The sequence below is a fragment of the Aphelocoma coerulescens genome, chromosome 11 (assembly GCF_041296385.1).
Source record: "Aphelocoma coerulescens isolate FSJ_1873_10779 chromosome 11, UR_Acoe_1.0, whole genome shotgun sequence".
Taxonomy (NCBI): Eukaryota; Metazoa; Chordata; class Aves; order Passeriformes; family Corvidae; genus Aphelocoma; species Aphelocoma coerulescens.
Genome location: NC_091025.1, coordinates 14,763,896 through 14,783,326, shown reverse-complemented (window position 1 = coordinate 14,783,326; position 19,431 = coordinate 14,763,896). Strand labels below are relative to the sequence as shown.

The 19,431-nt window shown below is 40.6% G+C and overlaps 1 protein-coding gene across 11 annotated transcripts in view; it reads left to right on the top strand.

Moving 5' to 3' along the window:
* The first annotated feature begins 33 nt into the window (after positions 1–33).
* LOC138116866 (uncharacterized protein F13E9.13, mitochondrial-like) overlaps positions 34–19,431 on the top strand; it is a 38,038-nt gene continuing 18,640 nt past the window's right edge. For 6 of the 11 annotated variants that reach the window (XR_011154371.1, XR_011154370.1, XR_011154369.1 and 3 more), the window contains exons 1-6: positions 34–77; positions 274–349; positions 1,502–1,584; positions 8,340–8,520; positions 13,199–13,349; positions 15,205–15,332. Coding sequence is in view for 3 of the 11 variants with exons in the window: in XM_069026657.1 (XP_068882758.1) it covers positions 277–349; positions 1,502–1,584; positions 8,340–8,520; positions 13,199–13,349; positions 15,205–15,332 (616 nt within the window). In the remaining 8 variants the exon portion in view is untranslated. Of the gene's footprint in view, positions 78–268; positions 350–1,501; positions 1,585–4,891; positions 4,987–6,154; positions 6,271–8,339; positions 8,521–13,198; positions 13,350–15,204; positions 15,333–15,671; positions 19,385–19,431 lie in introns of those variants that run through there. The other 5 variants (XM_069026659.1, XM_069026658.1, XR_011154372.1 and 2 more) reach the window with 5 other exon arrangements.

The window sequence follows — 19,431 nt, the reverse complement described above, 5'->3', positions numbered from 1 at the left end:
GGGCCGGCGGGGCGGGGTCCGGACGCGGAAGCGGCGGGAGCGGCGGGAGCGGCTGTCGCACGTGGGACCGCGCCGGGGTGAGCCCAGCCGAGCCGAGCCCGAACCGAACCGAGCTCGAACCGAACCGAGCTGAGGGGCTGGGTCTCCTGCCCTGGACTCGGTCCCAGCTCTGGTCCCCGGTGCGGTCCCAGTCCCGGTCCACGGCAGGAGGCGGGGCCGCCGCCATGGCCTGCCCGGCCCTGCTCTGCTCACGCCTTCCTTCCCTCCCCGCAGGCCATGCAGCGGCCCGGGCTGTTCGGGCGGCTGAAAGCGGCGGTCGTCGGGATGGTGCACGTGGGAGCGCTGCCAGGTAAGCGGCGGGCAGGCGGCACGGCCGGCGGGGCCCGCAGCCGGACCCGGACCAGGACCAGGACCAGGACCCGGACCAGGTCTGGGTCGCCGGCATCACCCCTTAGCCCGGCTGCGGCCCCCCTGGAAACCTGTCCCTTCACCGCAACGACGGGCCCCTCATGAAGCGCCATAAGTTTGGGCGCTCCCCATTTTAGAGGTGAAAAAGGCGGGAAGCAGATCCACATAGGGACTGGGCTGAGAAAACAAGGGTTTGGGGTTGGTGAGCTCTGTGTTTCAAGAAACAAGGGTTAGGGAGTTGGCACAAGTGAGCGTTGTGAGAGGATGGAGGGTGGATAGAGCTCCCTCGTGCCCCTAGAGGCGCTGGGAAGCTCAGACAACAGGCAGGATCTGTTCCAGCCTGGCCTCGTCTGCCTTTCCAGGGGCTCAGGGTGAGCAGAGCTGATTACGGCAGCCCACCTTACCCCTGACAGGCTGATGCTCAGGGTGCCCCACGTTTTCCCAGAAGCAGCCCCCAGGCAATATGGCCAGCTCTCCCTGTGCTGTGAAATCAGGCCAGCTAACAAAGCTGACAGGGCTCAGCACAGTTCCCATTTCAGACTCCCACTGCCTGACCTTATGAGCTGAAGCATCAGAAAAGACTTTGTTCTTAAGGGAAATTCACTGAACTCCAGCAAAATCCATGTGTGTGTCTTTCTGGCATGACGATCAGTTACAATCAACCTTGCAGATGAAGAATAGTTTTAACTGGTTTAAAACTTGCTGTTGTTTAGCATAGGTATTCTATGCTGACCTAGAGGTTGGTCTTGCCCATATGTTGTATTGTCTGGAGCATCACTAATGCAGGATAAATTATAAGTACATGAATAGCAAGCTAAAAGCAGACCTAGTGCAACAGGGGATTATAGCAGCCATTCCTCAAGTTTGTGAATTAGATTTAGGAGCTGAATGGTTACAGCAGCTCTGCCAAGTTCAGCTAAGGAAAGAGATGTCACTAAGGCATGTCACAAGGAGGTAGAACAGCCTTTGAGCAAGTTTGCCCTATATGTCCCTGTTTCAGTATGCCAATTCCAATGGATGTCCTGCCCAAAGCTGTTACTGTCCATGGGTTTGGTTTGTGCATGCCCTGGGGTAAGCAGCATTATTCTTGCAGGGACACCAAGAAGTTCTCTTCCATTGTCCCAGATCATTGATCAAGCTTGTCAAGAGGCAGAAGCTTACAAGGATGCTGGAGTTGTAAGTTTTGGTTTCCTTCTTCCCATGATGGCCACTACACAAAGCCACTTCTGCATAGCCAGAATTTTAAACTGAGTCTATAATTCTTCAAAAGCGTCTTAAACTGCACCGTTTAGGGAGATGCTTGAATCCATGTCTTTTATTTCAACATAGGAAGAAGGCCTTCTAGATTACAAAAAAACCCTCTAAGATAAGTATCACCTGCACCCAAAACAATTGAAAAGACTTAGATTAAAACTGTACAATTCAAGTTGTTTGAGTTGGATGAATCAAGTCAATTTAAGGAGTTTAAAAAAACCAAAAAAAACGTGGCCTGAAACATGGGCTGTTGCTGGCATTCAAGGTCTCTGGCTGTAGAATGCTTCATCAATCCAGTCTGACAAGCAACTGTATTTTTAGCTCTGTACAAGACTCTGGTTTCCTGAGGTCATGGAGGAGTGCCATGTGCACAGCTGATACACTGCATGCATACGTCAGGAACCTGGAGGGTGCAGGATCACCGCACAGCTGTGTTTGTAACAAAACAGCACAGGTAATTCAGGATCTAAACAAAAAAAAAAAAAAAGGCTTAGGCCCTTTTCTGCCCTCACTAAGCCTCTCTCCAGGCTCCTGGCAGCAAACATGCCTGCTTTGCACGTCCAGAAGAGCAGGCCCAAAAGGCCAGTCTCAGCCAGGGGCAAGAAGAGACTGCTGACAGAATTGCTGTTGGACCTGAAGTGGTGTAGTAATCTTCATAGGTCAGTAGATTTTAACAGGGTGTATGTCCTTTTGAAAGGTCAGATATGTTTTAAACATTTCATTACACCTTGTCTTGGAGTGTTGATGTGCTTTTTCTTTGACCTGCCCACAGCATTATGAACATTTCTTGGTGGTGTACTAATGTCCAAGATTTGAAAATGTCTTCAGTGAACAAGCAGTCACTGCTCTGAGCTGCTGTTTTCAGAAAAAACTTTATTAACAAGCCAGTTGCAACATTTTAAATCTATAAATTAGAATGATACTTTACAGACAGAATAAAATTGAATACAAGAGTTTCATTTAAAGAATAGAAGACCAAAGTCAAAATGCAAGACAAGTCATGCAAGGTAGGTTATGGGCAGAGTACTGGTAAGGCTAAATTAGGAACGAATGCTGAGAATAGAATCATTGAAAGGATAAACAGTACTGGGGTAAAATGATGTTAGCCTGGTGGCTGTGAACCAGATGAACACGTGTGAGATGTCCTCCCAGTTAGAATAGGCTCTAAGTGCAAGTTGAACAGAATGAGGAAGTTTTCTTCCTTTTCATGCCTGTTGAAAGCAGGTGTGCAATAGCTCTGCATTTTGTACTGTGCCTTTATATTTTGTTATTACAGAATCACCACGAGGTATAATGTGATTCCATCGACATGAGAAGAGTGGCAAATACTATTCTCTGTCTTCCTGTGCCAGAGGAAGTGCTTGCACAAGTAATCTATAACTCATAAAGTCATTGCTCCACATTCCAGTGCCTGTTTGCCCCTTTCCTTATCTAATGATTACACACTGAAACCTTCAGCAGCAGGGGGAAGACACCAAATATTCCCAAAGGTGAGGGAAGGTACAGAAGCAGTTGCTTTCACTGCTGGCATGCACGAGACTAGAGCAGCTTTGAGACAAGCCTTAAAATCAGTACTAACACGAAGTTTTAATTTGGCTTTTATACTTTGTCATTTCAGCAGTTGTACTAAATTCTGCAGTTCCAAGTCTTAACTGGTTTACCTTTTCTGCAATTGCATTGCAGTCTCTGAACTTGAATATATCTTTAAACCTACCTGTCAGGTAGACAGATGAGGTGAATGCAGTAATTTCTCTACACATCTGGACAAATTCAGGGCTTATGTTTATAATTAGTCAATTTTCCTGTAGAAGTCACAAGAACATCAATATGCTTCCACTCCAGTCCTCATTCTAAAGGTCTGTACAGAACAGTGTTAGGGCAATATAGCAGACAAATCCTTTATTAAGGCCATAAGTCTCAGAGATAATCAGGAGAGCCTCCATAAATAACAATAGGGTTGCCTAACACTTCCTGCAATTCAATTCTTTAGTTTTTTGTGGTACTTTAAGAGAAATGCAAGTTTTCATGATAGATGCTTCAGGAGCTTCCCAGCTTTTACACAGAGATCACCACTCTGCCAAACTATCCAGCTTCTGGAATGGGAATATATTTGGGTTTCTTGCTCAGTATTCCAAAGGAGCTGTTAAGCTGTCCATTTTTCTTGTGGAAGAAGAGCTAGAAAAAGGGTTTTTTTTCCCATGGATGTTTGTGCTGACAGTGTTCCCAAATGCTGCCTCCAGTAGCCCTTGAGAAGATGCATAAACATTTGCTGCTATTTAGATGTTTATATATTGTTTCAAATTGCTTGAATTGGTGTTAACATTTAAAAATAAAGTATATGGTCTTGCTTACTCCATCTGTGTTGCACTTGGAAGTAAATCCTGGTATATTCAGAGTAAGGTGACTTGTCTGGCACATTCTCAGCTTCACATAATAAATAGGAAAGATTTGTGATATTAGAGCACAGTAATGAAAACAAGTGAGTGCTCAGTTAGGAAGCCATCTGTGCTCAAAATGTATATGATTTGTGCTTGTGTGTTGCTAAACAATGAAATTCCCTAGACAAGATTTTATAAACAGCAGGGTATGAGGCATTATAATCCCTCCAATTTGTACCTGCTTTTCTTTAAGAAAGAGGCAAAATACATATATTCAGGTTAACTTTTATTCATTCCATTCAGCCTGGATGCCATTTGTTTTGTAGCTAGAAACTAGAGCACAAGTTCCTACTTGACTGTTAGTTACTGTTCTAACTGTAGCTGCTGGAGTAGCTGACATTAAAAACAGTTGCTAGTGTATGTTTTACATCGATGTTTTTAAAGAATAAATGAGTGTTAAGCCTATTGCTCTTATAACTACAGTGATAACTGGAATTCACAGCACTTAGAATTTAATAACAGTGGAGACAGAATAAAGTAGTTATTTCTGCATAGACACAGGTAGGTAGCTTTCACTTGGATTATAGAAGTTAACATTTCAAAGCTCAGCTCTGTGACAGGAAAATAAAATAGCAGACAGACCTGCCCACAGCTACCTCCTATGGCATGAGCAGGAGAACATGAGATAGCAGCTTACTTCTATTAAGGTAGTGATCTCCTGCTCTGGAGGTGAGTTTTTAAAGAAATTGCTAAGAGCTGTGCTTACAAGCAGCAATTAAATGCTCTGCAAAGGCACCTGATTTCCTTTATAAAGGCCACATGAGTGGGGTGGGGGTAAATGCTGTAATTGGCTTGGTGCACACCTGAGCACCCTATATAATAATAGGGATGGGGTCAGTCCTGTTTCCTTTCTGGAGGAAGGAGTAGAGTTGATCAGCTTGCAGAGGTTTGTACTGGGGTGCATGCTTGTAGATAAAGCTTTTCTCTGGGGAGAAACACTGGGGTTAAAATTGCTCTGGGAAAAAGTTGTTAGGTATATGCTGAGTTAAAACTTGTGCAACTGTTACATCAGTTGTGGTTTATAGTGTTATTGCTATTTTTGAGGTTTTTCTGCTGCGATGTGTGTGCAGCTGAAGTGTTTTAAGAGGTTATTTCTGTAAGTGGAATACATCTAAGGAAATAATTTTTCTATATAGTTAGAGAGCTATTTAAATGACCTATTTTTCAGTAGCTAACTGTGATACAAAGGGCACTTCACATGTGTAGCTCTTCAGAAGTCATTCAAAGTAAGAAGGAAATATATTGTTTGAAAATTACATATAATAAGACTTACATATAAGCAACACTTAAATTATCTTAATATTCAATGGAAAAGGAACACAGAAGGTACTTGCAAGAATTTTATCTCATACTGTCTACATAAATTCTGCTTTGGAGGATATAATGCAGAAGTTGCTTTCATAGACTTCTAAACTATAAGCTTGGGCTCCAAGAACTTTAATTTAGCATAACTGTTTTCTTTCCCCCATTTTAATTAGCTGTCTGATAGTACTGAAGTTTGTTTCATATACATATCAATTCAGTAAACATAGAAATCTGTGGTGTTATATTTTTATATAAAATATGAAAGAAAGCTTTGCCTTAATGTATCTGTAATTCAGCTTTCTGTATTGCAGAACATATGTTGTTCTTTTTCTAATTAAACAAAGCATAATATGCAAAAGAACAGTCGGATGGTACCAAAAGAACAACACATTATTAAAGTTCTACTAAAAATATTCACTGTAACCGTGGACCTTGAGGCCATAAGAAGAAACAGTTGCTGGAAAGTGAATATAGTAAATTTAAAGTAGGAGAGAGAACTGTTGCAATCCTCCCATATGCCTGCATTTTGAACTGGAATTCAATCAGACACTTTTAATGCGTAGTATTATGGCTAGGGGTTTTTATAATTTATTAAATGAATTAATTCATTAATGTATCTAATGGAATGATTTGCTTTATGCAAATCCTGAACTGTCAAAGTAGTAGCAAGTTGTGAAAAGCTCAGTTTCACTGTGGAGTTTCTGTGGAATTCTGCTATCCCTTTCTCTTACTTTTTTTTTGGCTACTAGCATGGCTCTTTAGGAGCTGAGCATCTGAAGCCCCATTCCCAGTTGCCTTTCTTCCTGTTGAGGTTGATTTTTGACTGCCTGGAAGCCTGGGAATTCAGATCCTGGCTACTTTTATGGTAAGTTTGGAGCTTCCCCAATACCAAGATTTTGGTGAGGTCTGCCAAGTAGTGTATTTCTGAGCCAAGGGCTCCCAGGCTTTTTGGCCTCAAGGAATTACCTGGTTTTGATGGTTCATTGCATTTTTTTTTTTAATTTGCTTTGTTAAAGTATTACAGTTCTACATTAGTCCTTTTGCCACGTGCAGCTACTGACCAACTTTGCATTCGTGCTTAGACTGACCTAATATGTTTATGTGTGTAGAGAGCAAGAGGCTACAGGTTTTCTCTTTCTGTTGGTACCACAGAGGATTCTGTAGCTGTGCCTCAGATACAAGACCATTTGGTCAGTTCAGGTTTGTTGGAACAGTCCTGACCTCATGCTGGAAAAAATGACTAAAAATTAGTGATTTTTTTTTTTTTTTCCCCCTGCCCATTTCCAAAAATGCTGTGGGTTTTCTTAGGACAGGTTGTCATCTTTGTCATGTGACTACCTCCTATCACAGGTACAGAAGTGTGGGTGTTACGTCTTGGACACAGAAACAAAGTCAAGCGCAGATGTTTTGGTTGGTTGTCATACCTGGTTTTCCTTTGCCTAATTCAGGTTTTTCTGGACTGGAATTATGCAATTAAGTATGTTGTTGAATGGCACCACACAGTGCAGAGGTCTGATGTGGAGTGTCATCGTATCAGGTCACCTTTTCCATTAACAGGTTGTGTCCCTTTGCTTTTTAGGTAGCATGTGTTTTGTGAATTTAGGTACTCAGCTGTAAGTAATTTGAGAAAGGCAGCTGTGCCCTGGTGCACTGAATGTTTGCAGGTTGTGTGCTTGGACTGACCATGAAGGACTGACCATTTCCTTCTCACTTTTCCCCACCCTCTGTGTTGGGTGCTCATTTATGATGCCTGTGCCTTAGCCTGTAATTCAGCCATTAAATGCTGACTGCATTTTGTATACTGCCTTATCTTTTGCTGCCAGAAGGGCTTCCACACTACAGCAAAGATTAGAGAAGTGTTACATATAAAAGATTTTTAAAGAGGAAACCTTTTTTTGTTTCCCCTTCCTGATTCTCTATGTTATTGATAACCAATCTGCTTTGTTGAATCTCTAGTTGTACTTTTTCCCAAAAAATGTTCCTGCTATTCTTGTTCAGTTACAGTATCTGTGAAAGGTAAAGCTCTCATTTTAAAGGATTAAGATGTGTGATAAAACTCCAGAGAGTTTGCTATATATACAATTAGTTTGTCTATTAAACTTTTTGGTTTCTTTTCATCTTCTCACTGCAAATGCAAAATATCAGGCATGGAACATGTTTCAAGGCTCTACTTTTACTCTTGTTATTAATCCATGACAAAATTATAGATGATCTGCAGTTTTTGAAAACTTTTTGGTATCTCCTCGACAATTATTGGAAAAGTGCATGGTATCAGGTAATGTACAAATTGTATCAGCAGAGTATTTTATCATCACTCCATTGTTTGCTAAGAGTATGTCCATGTGGATGGAGAGATGTAATAGATAATAAATGGCAATATCTTCCTTCCAGTGATTCCCCATATGGAATGGGAAAAATATCAATAGTTAATATTATGGCATTTGGCACAATAATAGTCAAACAAAAAATTCCTTTATTTATCCAAAATAACACTTATTTTCTGACATTAATTGAATTGAAAATTGCCCTGATTATCTCAGAGCCCTCTGTTATCCAAACATACTCAATATCCTGTATTCCCCTTGGATAACTGAAGTTTGACTTTACACTATTTTTAATGAGGTATAAGATTTAACTCATTTGCCTATAGTTCACATTTTAGGATGGATCAAAGGAACCCAAATTGATGAATGTATAATTAAAATCACATTTATTTCTCTTCACGATTTCCCTGCAAATACCATGCTGTTGATGAAAGCACTTTTATAAGTGCTTGTGTGCATCAAATGCATCAACACAATTTGCTGTAGATAATCAATCCTTTGAAGGAAAACCTTTACACTTGTGTGTCTTAATGCATAATGGTAAACCAGCCATGTTTTTAAGCTCCCTCTTGCCCAGTGCAGTGATATTTTTTTATCCTTCTTTCCCCAGGATGGGTTGATAGTGGAGAACATGCACGACGTGCCCTACGCGGTGTGCCCAGGCCCGGAGGTGACCGCAGCCATGGCAGTGCTCGGTGCTGCCATCAGACAGAGCTGTCCCCGTGTCCCGCTGGGTGTCCAGGTGCTGTGTGCTGCCAACCAGCAGGCAATAGCCATTGCTCTGGCTGCAGGTAATGGGAAGGGCTCCTCACTTATTCCTGCTGTTGCTGTGGCCTTTCTGCAGGCTGTTCCTTGTGCTGACATAGCATGAAAAGCTGACTGTACCCGGAAAAAGCAGCAGTTAGATTTTGAGAAAGATGCCTGCTTAATTAGAATAGATGGTACTTGTGCACTGCTTCAGTTGGAGGCTGCTAAAAGTCCCAAGGCTGCTGCCAGAGCTTTCTAGGTGAAACCTGTCCAAATATAATGATTAGTTTAAATCTGCTCATGTCTAAAAGCCACCTTTGGTGTAACTCTTATTTACTTCAGTTATATTATATGTGAGGATCAATATAAGCATCCTGTTTCAGCATCTAATTATACGTTGCTGCTGCTGCTGTTATCCATTAAAACTAAGTTTTCATTGTCTTTTTTAATGAATGAGTAGAATGAAGCTTTTTATATAATGACAAAAATTGAGTGTACAGATAGCCAAAGTACTTAAAATTAAATTGCATTTGGGGGAATTAAATATAAATTAATCTATCTTTATTGCATGAATCCTAGACTTGCTAAGCTTCCTGCTCCTTCTGTTTGCTGAAGCAATTTTAGTTTTTCATATGTAACCCTCCACGATGTAAAGATGAAAGCTGGCTTCATATGGAAAGCCTGTACTTCCTAAATTCATAAATTGAGGGTTAATGCATGTTTTTGCCCAAATTGACTGTCATCATGGTAAGTGGTAAGGCTGCACATTTTTTGCATGTACAAACTTTATAGAACCAGGCAGGAGATGCTATTGTTAACTGGAAGCCATACTTCAGGTAAAATCCTGCAGGCTAACTGATCTGCAGTGGCAGTTTTAATTATGCTGAATATGTTGTAAAAGCTTTAAATTCTTGTTAATAGGTGTGTTTTCAACTGAGATTTGTTTTGTGAGCTTTAAAATCAGATGTTGCCATTTTCAAAGTAGCTAGCCACTTGACAAATTGAGACAGCTTAATTTTTATTGCTGCATCAGAACCTATATGAAAACCTCAAATAAAAATGGTAACAGAATCCAGTTTTAGTTTTTAGAGGTTGCTGCATGTGGGGCACTTGAGGTACATTGGTATTTGGGAAAATAGCACATACCCTATTTTTAAAAGCAATCCTTTGAGGACCAAAAATCATCACTAAATAAGGGATATAGACTGGGAACAACATATTTCTCTTCTTTGCAATTATTAATGAAGGGGAGAATTCCTGGAGGACTTGGGTTTTGCTCAGCTCTACTCTTGTTCTGCACTATTTCCTCTGTAACTGGAGAACACCAACCAGGAAGGGCCTGAGTTTAATGCATTTCATGGCTCTTCTCTAAAAATTATTCTCTCAAGTTCACTGAACAGGAAAGCAAAAAGAAAATCACTTTAAGCAAAACCATAATAAAGTGGATACTACTTTGTAGGTAGCAAATCTTTGAATAGTTTGCTGTAGCAACTTAGTAGTGACTTTAATGTCAATACAATTTTAACAGGTGGCTATTAATAAAGCAAGTCCTGTAAGCTTTCACTACAAAAATAACTTGCTGAAAGTGCTTTAGCTAAAACCCAAAGGTAGCATCTTCTGCCTACTGTACAATCACTTCATTTTCCCTGTGGAAATCCCTGTCTTTGGTAAGAATAACTGTTCGGAAGAGAACCACACAGGAAATTTATAGCTGGTCTCCAGGAGAAGGAAATGATTTTATTTTGTAAAGGGTGGGGGGAAGTCAACAGGTCTGCATTGTGACTAGGAGCTCAACTAGCTTGAGCAAGGACTGTAGGGTCCTGTGCCTGGGTGATCCTGGGTCACTCATCATGAATCAGGGCTCAGTTTTTAAGTTTATCTTCTCTTATCTCACAAGTTTAGAACAAAATGATTCAGTTGGAAGGGACTTTAGAGAGTCTTCTTGTCCAACTGCCATCTCTACCTGAAGCTGCCCTTTTTCCTTTAAGAATCAAGTAACTGAAATTCCAGTTCTAAATTAGTCTTCATCAGTGATGATGATACAGTTGATAGCTGATAAATGAGGCTTCATATCAGGAGATATCCCAGATCTCTCCATGTCTTTTGTAAATACAGCTTTGCTGTGTGAGCCCATTTCTTTCTCTTCCCCCCCCAGCAGAGCAGGAATTCACTTGCTGTCCTCCGTGATACTGTTTAGGGTAAGACAGAATTAGACAGAGTTGTATGCTGTGGGTTTTGCTGTCCTTTTTAACTGCCACCCTATTTATGCAGTGGTGAGGGGAGGCAGCTCAGCTGAGAACTGCAGCAGGGTGCCCATGCCCTGGGAGCACCCACAGGTGCTGTGAAACAAGGCAGGGAGTGCTGGGGATGCTGCTGGGAGCACTGCTCCTGGGCCTGCAGTCCGTGCTGAGCATGGGAGGAGCTGCTGCGAGACAGTGTCCCGAGATGTAAAGTATCTTTGTAGCACAGACACACTATGCCTCGAGTGTCAACAGCAGACAAAGTCAGTGCTCCTCTAAAAGTTCTGTTTATTAGTTTTCATTGGAAATTCCCTGCTCTTGTTTTTCAGTGAGACTCCAAAATGTGTTGTTCCCATATAAGTCAGAAATGGGACTGCCTATTAACTATTCAACAGCTATTACTTTTCAACTTCCTGCATGTGAAAGCAAGCAATAGTATCATTCTCACAATTTTATGAGCATAAAAATGAATTCATTAGCAGAATCTGATTATGGCTTCATAAAACAGAAGGGTAATGATATGGTGCCTGCACCTATTACACTTGGTTAAAAATTGTATTTTCATGGCCTCCAAAAACCCAGATAGGGAGTGCAGCCTTGTTAAGCTAAGTACAATCCAATGTTTAGCAGAAAGTCTTATATTACTGAACTAAGGAAACACAAACCAAACATCAACAAACAACGTGCAAGCAGTGACTTCAATAAAGGAAATTACTCAATGAATAGGCTCTGTCTCAAGTTAAACCTTGATTGCTGTGAAATTGTAACATGTCTCTAGGCTTATCCATAGTCTTATGATTAGAGAAATAATTATTCCTATTTAACTGCGAATTGTACTGTAAGCTTGGGTGATTTAAATAGAAGTTACAGCTTTTGTTCCTTGATGTAGAAATGTCAGTCTAGCTGCTTGCAGTGTGTTTATCACTCAGTGTCTACAAGCACCTGTAATGGTACTCATGGCACACTCTTGTCTTTGGATCCTGAGAATACTCCATGCTTTGCACCCGCTAATCTCAAGGCACAGGACAGCTTGCATTTGATTTGGCATCCATCTGTGATGTTTCTTGTTAGCTGGAGTCTGTGTTGCTAAGCAATACAGGCTCTTCACTCTCAGGCATAAGCTTCTGTTCCTGCAACTTCAGGGCTTTTGGAATGAAACTGAAATTTTAAAATAGACACCTTGTCATTTGGTAAATAAATTTTCAAGATCATTTATGTTTATAGTTGGAACGTGCTAAGGTGATGCCTCTGTTGCCTAATCAGTTCTCTGGTGGGTGGGATTGCAGTCTTGATGACTGTTTCCACATGCATTGCTTTCCTTTGTATGATGTCAGCTCTAATTAAATGTGCATCTGACTCCAAAGCTGGAGCAGTAGCAGAGCTGCAGAAGGGCTTGGATGATATCTCCAAAGCAAACTGGAAGAACAGCAAAACTGCACAAGATTGTGCAGAGCTTTTACACAGATGTGTAAAAGAGGCAGGTTTTAAGTGGCAGGTTCAAGGCTATGAAAGACAGGAAGGAGGTGGGGAGTGCAATAAGGGAGTCAGATGTCAATCTTGTGCCTCACAGCTGTGGGCCTATTGCACTGTGGTCCAAGGCTTCAGTCTTACAACAGGTATTTCAAGGCTGTGGAGGGGGTCCCTGAATGTCAATGAATGGCCCATGTGAAGTATTACAACTCATAATCTTCCTTTTCAGTATCCATCCCACAAAACCTTCTTAGTTTGAAAACTAAGGCATGGCAGAATTGATGGTTGGAGTAGAATGGAAAATGTTTGTTTCTTCCTAAGCCTTTGGCACAGCTCTAGAAGCAATTTGTTGATGTGGTGCTGTGTAGGAAACACACACAGGAGTCATGCAGGTTGCATATAACATGTTTCAGGCTGTGTTTTCTTGCCTAATTTCCTAAAGAAAGATGACAGTGCTGTACCTCTGTGTCCATAGCCTTGATGCTTTTGACCTGATGGCAAACTTGAGGCATATTTAACTGGGAAATAGATGTCAGAGAAGCAGTAATACAGCAAAAGAGTTTCTGGAAAGAGGGAAGAGATGCAAGTTAATGACCCTTTCTAGAGAGAAAACACATTGTTAGGATAAAGGAGCTGTGTTTTGACCCACCTGTTCCTCTGGCACATCATGGCAGGAGGCAGGGCAGGATGTACAGCTGCCTGTTCTGAGCCACACAGGAACAAACCCAGGGGCTGAGAGAGAGAAGGGGATCAGGGGCTGGGGGAAAGCTGGTGGGGTCAGTGGGAGAGATGGGAGCTGAAAGGAGTGAGATGGGAAGAAGTCAGAGAGAATAGGGGCAAAAATAAAAGAATGTAAAACTTAAATATGTGGAAAAGTGAGGTTGGCTAGTCCTAGAGCACATGAAACAATTTGTGTTGGGATCAAATGAGAAGGTGGATTTTCATTTGGTTTTTGTGTTTTTCTTCTCCATTTCTCAGTTTTAGCTAAAATATTGCTTTTTACTGTTTTCAGGTCTTGATTTTATCCGGGCTGAAGGGTTTGTGTTTTCTCATGTGGCTGATGAAGGGATTATAAATGCCTGTGCAGGTGACCTGCTGCGATACAGAAAACACATTGGAGCAGAGAACATTCAGATTTTTGCTGATATTAAAAAGAAGCATAGGTAAATACAAGCAAAATTTTGTGTAAATATGAATGCAATCATGATCTTGTCTTTTTCTCCATTTTCTGATTTTTTTTTAATGCCAATTTTCTTTCAGGACAGTTAATCATATAGGAAGAATATTATTTAAACATGGACTTGCAGTGCTAAAAGAGGATACATTTAAAAATAAATTTGCAGCTGTAAGTTGCAGGTTGCTGTATCTGTGAAGTTTGTAGTTGTTTAATCTTCAGGTTTTAAAAATGCCAGCTATAAAATCCTTGCATCTGGTATTGAGACTTTGTATACATGTGTATGTCTATTATGTTTAAAGAAGTTTTGTTTCTGAAAGTTAGGCATCCAGGGTTATTTTTTAGCTATGTAGGCAGTTGCCATATAAAAGCATCCAAGTGATAATATTTTGGCATTTTAAAAAGCTATTCTCTTTCTTCTCCTTCCTGCCAATAGTACTGATTCCTGCTACTTAAATCAGTGCTGTCTGTGTAAGGGTTATGTTCTGTGATTATCAAACAGAAGGAACTTATGACAGATAAATCCAGTTTCTTTTCTGCTGATACTTTGTCTTACCTGTCACATGGTACTTTCAGCTATTTACATGTCATTCTTTGGGTTTTTTTTTTTTCCCCAGAAAAACTGCTCAAGTCCTATGTATTATACATGCTAAATAACCTAATTAAAATGTTTGTGTGTAGTATGTGAGCAATCATGAGAATAATCAAGTTTGGAAAGTCTTAAATATGTAATAAGCAGGTAATAAATTTCAAAAGAGGAAGGAAACAATGCAGTGTGATGGTCAAATGAACCTTTTCAGGTCCTTTCAGAACAGTTTCTTTCTGATGATTTTTTTAGTGTATATATATAAATATATACATGTAAGTAAAAATACATTGCATTAGATTTTCTGTAAAAGAAATTGTATCACGTCATTCTTTTTAAGAAATTGCATCACGTCATTCTTTTTCTTAGTCTTGACAATTGATGAATTGATATTTGGATTATACTTCCCATTTTTCAAAGTGTTTGCCTTTTAAGAAAGGAAAAGAGGTTTTTATTTCAGGCAGAAGCATAAGCTCAGAAGGAAATGCTGGAGGACTTGTTGGTTGAGCTTTTTAATGTAGAAAAATGCAGCTGCCACTGAGAGCTGCTATGCTCCTGTTCTTTAAATGAGGAGAAACTGTTCTTGTGCCATCACCACTCAGCAGTGCAACATGTTGGCCATACTGTTGTTTTCTGTTTAAATACAGAAACAACAGTGTTGGATGTTCAACCAGCAATGGCTGGAACTCTTTCCAAGCTTGGGACCACATAAATTAATAGCTGCTGTTGCTATAGGTTTCAGACAGAGTGTGTCACCCATACATCAAAGCCTGCTGTTGAACAGCTGGGATGCAGGTGTAATTGATGTTTGTAATTGCTGTGTAAGATGATTCCTGGGGTTACATCATAGGTATTAACTATACTTCCTGTTAGTTGGACTTGTGGAGGTTGTTGATTCTGTCCTAAGCAACGATCTGATTTATGAATGAGGGCACATCCACAACTCCCACTTGAGGTCAGAGAGCTCTGTGTGCTCAACACTTCTGAAATAGAGGTGCTCGCCATGTAAGCAGCTGTCTCCATTGGCACTTGGTGGTTCACTCTAGCACTCACCCTCTGGAGCCACGGGGCCCGGAGCAGTGACCGATCAGTTCTGGCACTCTGAAGGGAAGGGTTGGCTTTAACTCTCGCTGGGGCTGTGCTGTTACCTGCCAGTGTAAGCAGGACACCGGTAAAGCAGCCCCTGGGGGCTCTGCCAGCAGGAGGGCGGGGAGGCGAGGTGTGCTCCCACCGTGTGTGACGGGCTGTGTTCCTGCAGTGCCCACGCCCTGACGGCCGATGTCAGCGTGGCCCAGACTGCGGCCGCTGCCCAGTTCTTCCTGGCCAACGGCGTGGTGCTGACCGGCACGGCCACCGGACACCCTGCGGACCCGCGGCAGCTGCGAGGTGAGGGCTGGGACACCGGCCTGGGCTGCAGGGAGGAGGGGGGAAAAGATGAAAGATGAGAAACTCTCACTATGGGGTTTGATTTGATCAGAGCTAATATATTTGAGGTGTTACTCAGATGGGCTGTGATATATTTCTATACAACAGTTTGGCAGGACAAAAATTACAATTATTCCAAGCTTTTGTAACACTGAGTGATGCTGAGGCTTAAAGAAAACACTGTTTCATCTCTAAAAAGCCCTAATATAAGAAAAAACTACTTTATAGTGCTAGAAAACTAACTATACTAAAACTAACCATATTAAACTAACTGACTAACCATAAATCTTTCCATTGAAGAGTTCAGTGTTTTTATCTTTCACAATGAAAATGGAACTCCTGCAAGAAGACGGGCATTTTGACAAGGCAACATTCCAAACATTACCAGGGAAAGTACTGCTTGGAAGATTTTCAGCAAGAATACAAGTTCATTGCTAGACAGGAAGATATTAATATCAAAATAATTTTTGAATAGTGTGGACTTTTTATCAAGAGAAACTCATTTGACATATGAGTTCTGACCTTTGCAAAAGTGCTATGATTCTTGATATTTTTATACTCGCATAAGTTTGGGCTGTGTTCATGAAACTGTATTGCTCCCATGTTAGAATTAAAGTTCTATCATGGGGACATTTAATTTTCATCACTAATTTTAATTTAGATCAATGGCTTGAATTTGAATGTCTCACTACATAAAACAGAATGTGTATTTTTTTAGGTTTTACTTTACCTAACACACTGTAACTTGGCATATTTTGAAGTTCCAGTGCACTGTATTGTATTCCACTTAAGTTAGCAGATAAGCATGAAAAACCTACTTTACTTGCCAGAGATAACCTGGACCTCAAACATCTTTTGAAACAACATGAAATCATTCAGTGTTTTCAGGGTTTTATGTATATCACACATGCTTTAAGAGCATTTAAAATGAACGTTGAACTTGTCAAAGTGGTTCTTATTTCATACATATTAAACTTTTTGCTAAAAAACAAATTATAAATTGCTATGCCTCAGTCACCAATGTTAAAAAGAAAACGATGGCTTGGTGTGAACACTGAGCCTCTTATGGTACAGTAAATTAGAAATGATACGTGGAACAGGTGATACTGGAAGCTAAGCCTGCTTTAGAGACTTCAAAATTTTGTTAATCTAGAAATCCATCCCTGTTTGTACTTAATATCTCTACTGTTATTAATGCAGATTAAATAATTTAAAAAAAAAATTTGATATGTCTTTGGGCAAAATCCTAGGTTAAATTCTGCTTTCATGTATGCACATGCAACCTCCATTGATTTCCTGCATCAAGGGCAAAACCTGACCTGTAGGCCCAGAGGTTTTTTTTGTCGCAGGACCCCAACCAGACAGAACCAGAGCTTCTGCTTTTCTTTCATGTGAACAAACATGTCAGTCTCTGTCTCTTTCTCTTTCTGGGTCCAAAGAACAAAATGAATCCGAGTTGGCAGCTGTAATGAAGTACACATTAATTCTGCATTTGCATTTGTGTTATGAAAGCAAGAGTGTGCAGATCATGGGTTTATTGTACTTAGATCACAGCATTTTGGATGTTAGCAGGCCCTCTCATGAGAAAGATGTCTTAAAACAGTTAAGAGAACAACTTAAAAATCAATATTCCATAGTATAAGGAAATGACAAATTAGGCATATCTATGTCAGAAGAGTCTTAAAAGGGATCAGATCTACAGTCTACAAAGTTGGTGTTGATGTGAGTGAGATTTTGCATTTCAGGAATTTATGCAGCCCTGGCAGTGCCGTATTACGGTGCTACAATTGGGCACCTTTCATCACACTGCAAAGCAGCTTTTGAAAGCAGAGCCGAGAGACAGATGAGATTTTTGTCATGTCTCTTTTTCAGCTTTGTTGTGCAGTAATACAGAAGTGATTTTGCCTTTGTGTCTTTGTGCAGAATTGATTGATTTGTGATGGGCTGTGGGAAGTGTTTCCCTGTCAAGCCAGGGATCTGTGTTCAGTCAGGTTTCATTTGCAGTTTGTGTTGCTGCCTTCTCTAGGCTGGCAGGCTCTGCTCCAGGGCTGCCTGGGCACTCCAGGGCACCAGAGGTCGATGGAGTATGAGGTCTGAAAAATCAGGCTTCATGTTGTTAAGGAGCAAGAATTATAGCTGAGCATTTTGAATTGCAGTTCATTAATAAACCACTTTTTCATTTAAGAGGTTATAGAAGTTCCAGTTTGCTGCCTTGTGGAATGTTCTTTGGTGGGATGTGTGAACCCATCAGGTTTTTTCTTTGGCTATAACTGCTGAAATACCTGCTTTGCATTCAGTTTGTATTTTGAGTGACCAAAGCTTTGCATAATGACCGCTCAGTTATCTCTTTGAACAAAACAAAGTGTCTCAGCTGAGTAACCAGTGGAAAACAGGTACATAATGAAATCCAACAGCTGGCTGAGACTGTCACCTCCTTAATTACTGTTCATAAAAGGGGCTTCAAGACTGACTCACTCTCTCATCTTTTGGTGGTCAAAATAGAGGCTCCTGCCTTTGCAGTACCCTCAGAGATAGAAAAAGTACTGATCACTCACATCTCCTGTTTAAGCCCTAAATTTAATGACAGAGAAAAAGTCGCTTGAATTAAAAATCTAAAATGTGTTAGAGTGGAGCATTACCATAAACATAGTGTTGTGTACGGTACACTGATCACTGCAATGAAAAAGCTGTTAAAGAAGAGTAGTTGAGCAAGTTATTGGCACAGTGGTGCTTATTTTTACACTGCTCTTCACCATTGTTTTCAAGCTAGGAGCACTTGGCCTTTATTTCACGAAACTTGTGCATACCATAGTTCAAATGCTTTCATTGTGCTTTGCAACCAAGCACGATTTCACTGGGTTTTATTAAAGACCTGTGTGCAGCTGTGCTGCCACAAGAAAGAGCACAGTGCCCTCTAGTTACAGTCCACTGGAACAGAGAAATCTCTGTCAACTTCAGAGTCTTGTTACTGTAACATCACAAAATTGCTTCCTTTCTCTCACTGTGTCAAAAAAAAAAGTCAGAAAAAGAACGCCTGGAAAACTGAGAGATTTGAAGCAGAGGTCTGTGTTCAGAGACATTTTGACAGTGACTGAACATTGCCATACAAAAGCACATCTCACTGCTGTTGCTTTATTTTCTTTTACAGGTTAGAATTTGTATTAGCACAGCCAGTAGACAAATCACCTTCTACTAATCATCTTTAGGCCTTGATGTGCTTGGAAAGGACTTAAAAGTAGCATCTGTAGCATACTTAATTAGGTAACACATCTCACTGCACACTGAGCACTCCCTTTGCCATTCTTCACATTGTCATTCTGAATAAATCTGCAGCCCAGGAGATGTGTGCACTCTGTGTGTCGTGTGTGGATCGCAGCAGCACTTGATACCTTCCCACTTTGGAAGGCTTTGGGGTGTTTTGGAGTTTCAGATCAGTCTCAGGTTTCACTGGGTTTTTCCCTTTGCCCAGTAGGGATGAGCTGTTGTCTCAGACCCATATGAACATGCTCTGTTTAATTATTTGGCTCTTCGTTTTTCCTGCTGATGGGAAATAATTATGAAACAACTCCCTGCTAATGTGCTTTACGCACTTGTAAGAACAAATATTGACTTGGAGCTTGATTCCTCTGGGGATTCAGTCAAGTACTGTCACAAATCTGTGGTCAGATGTACCTTAATCATGTGTTGGTATTGATGTAAAACAGATAAGATATTCCTAAGAGCATCTAGATCTTATATACATAAAATTCTGGTATTTTAGAACAGGGTATCAGTAATAAGGCTATAAGTAACTAGAAATTAATTATTTTGTTGCTGTAAGCAGAATGACTAAGAATATCAAATATGCGTAGAAATAACTAAAGTTTTAATCATGTATGCATGATCCATCTGATTTGTTTGATATTTTCAGGAAGGGCTGTGTTGAATGGTTTTATTTTTGTGTTAAAATCTTTTTAAGAAGGAGTTATTGTTCCTAGATGGAAAAATGGTAAAGCATGTGACCTAAAAAGAGATTCAAGAGCATTTTAATTGATCCCCTTTCTTCAGTGAAGTAGGAAGG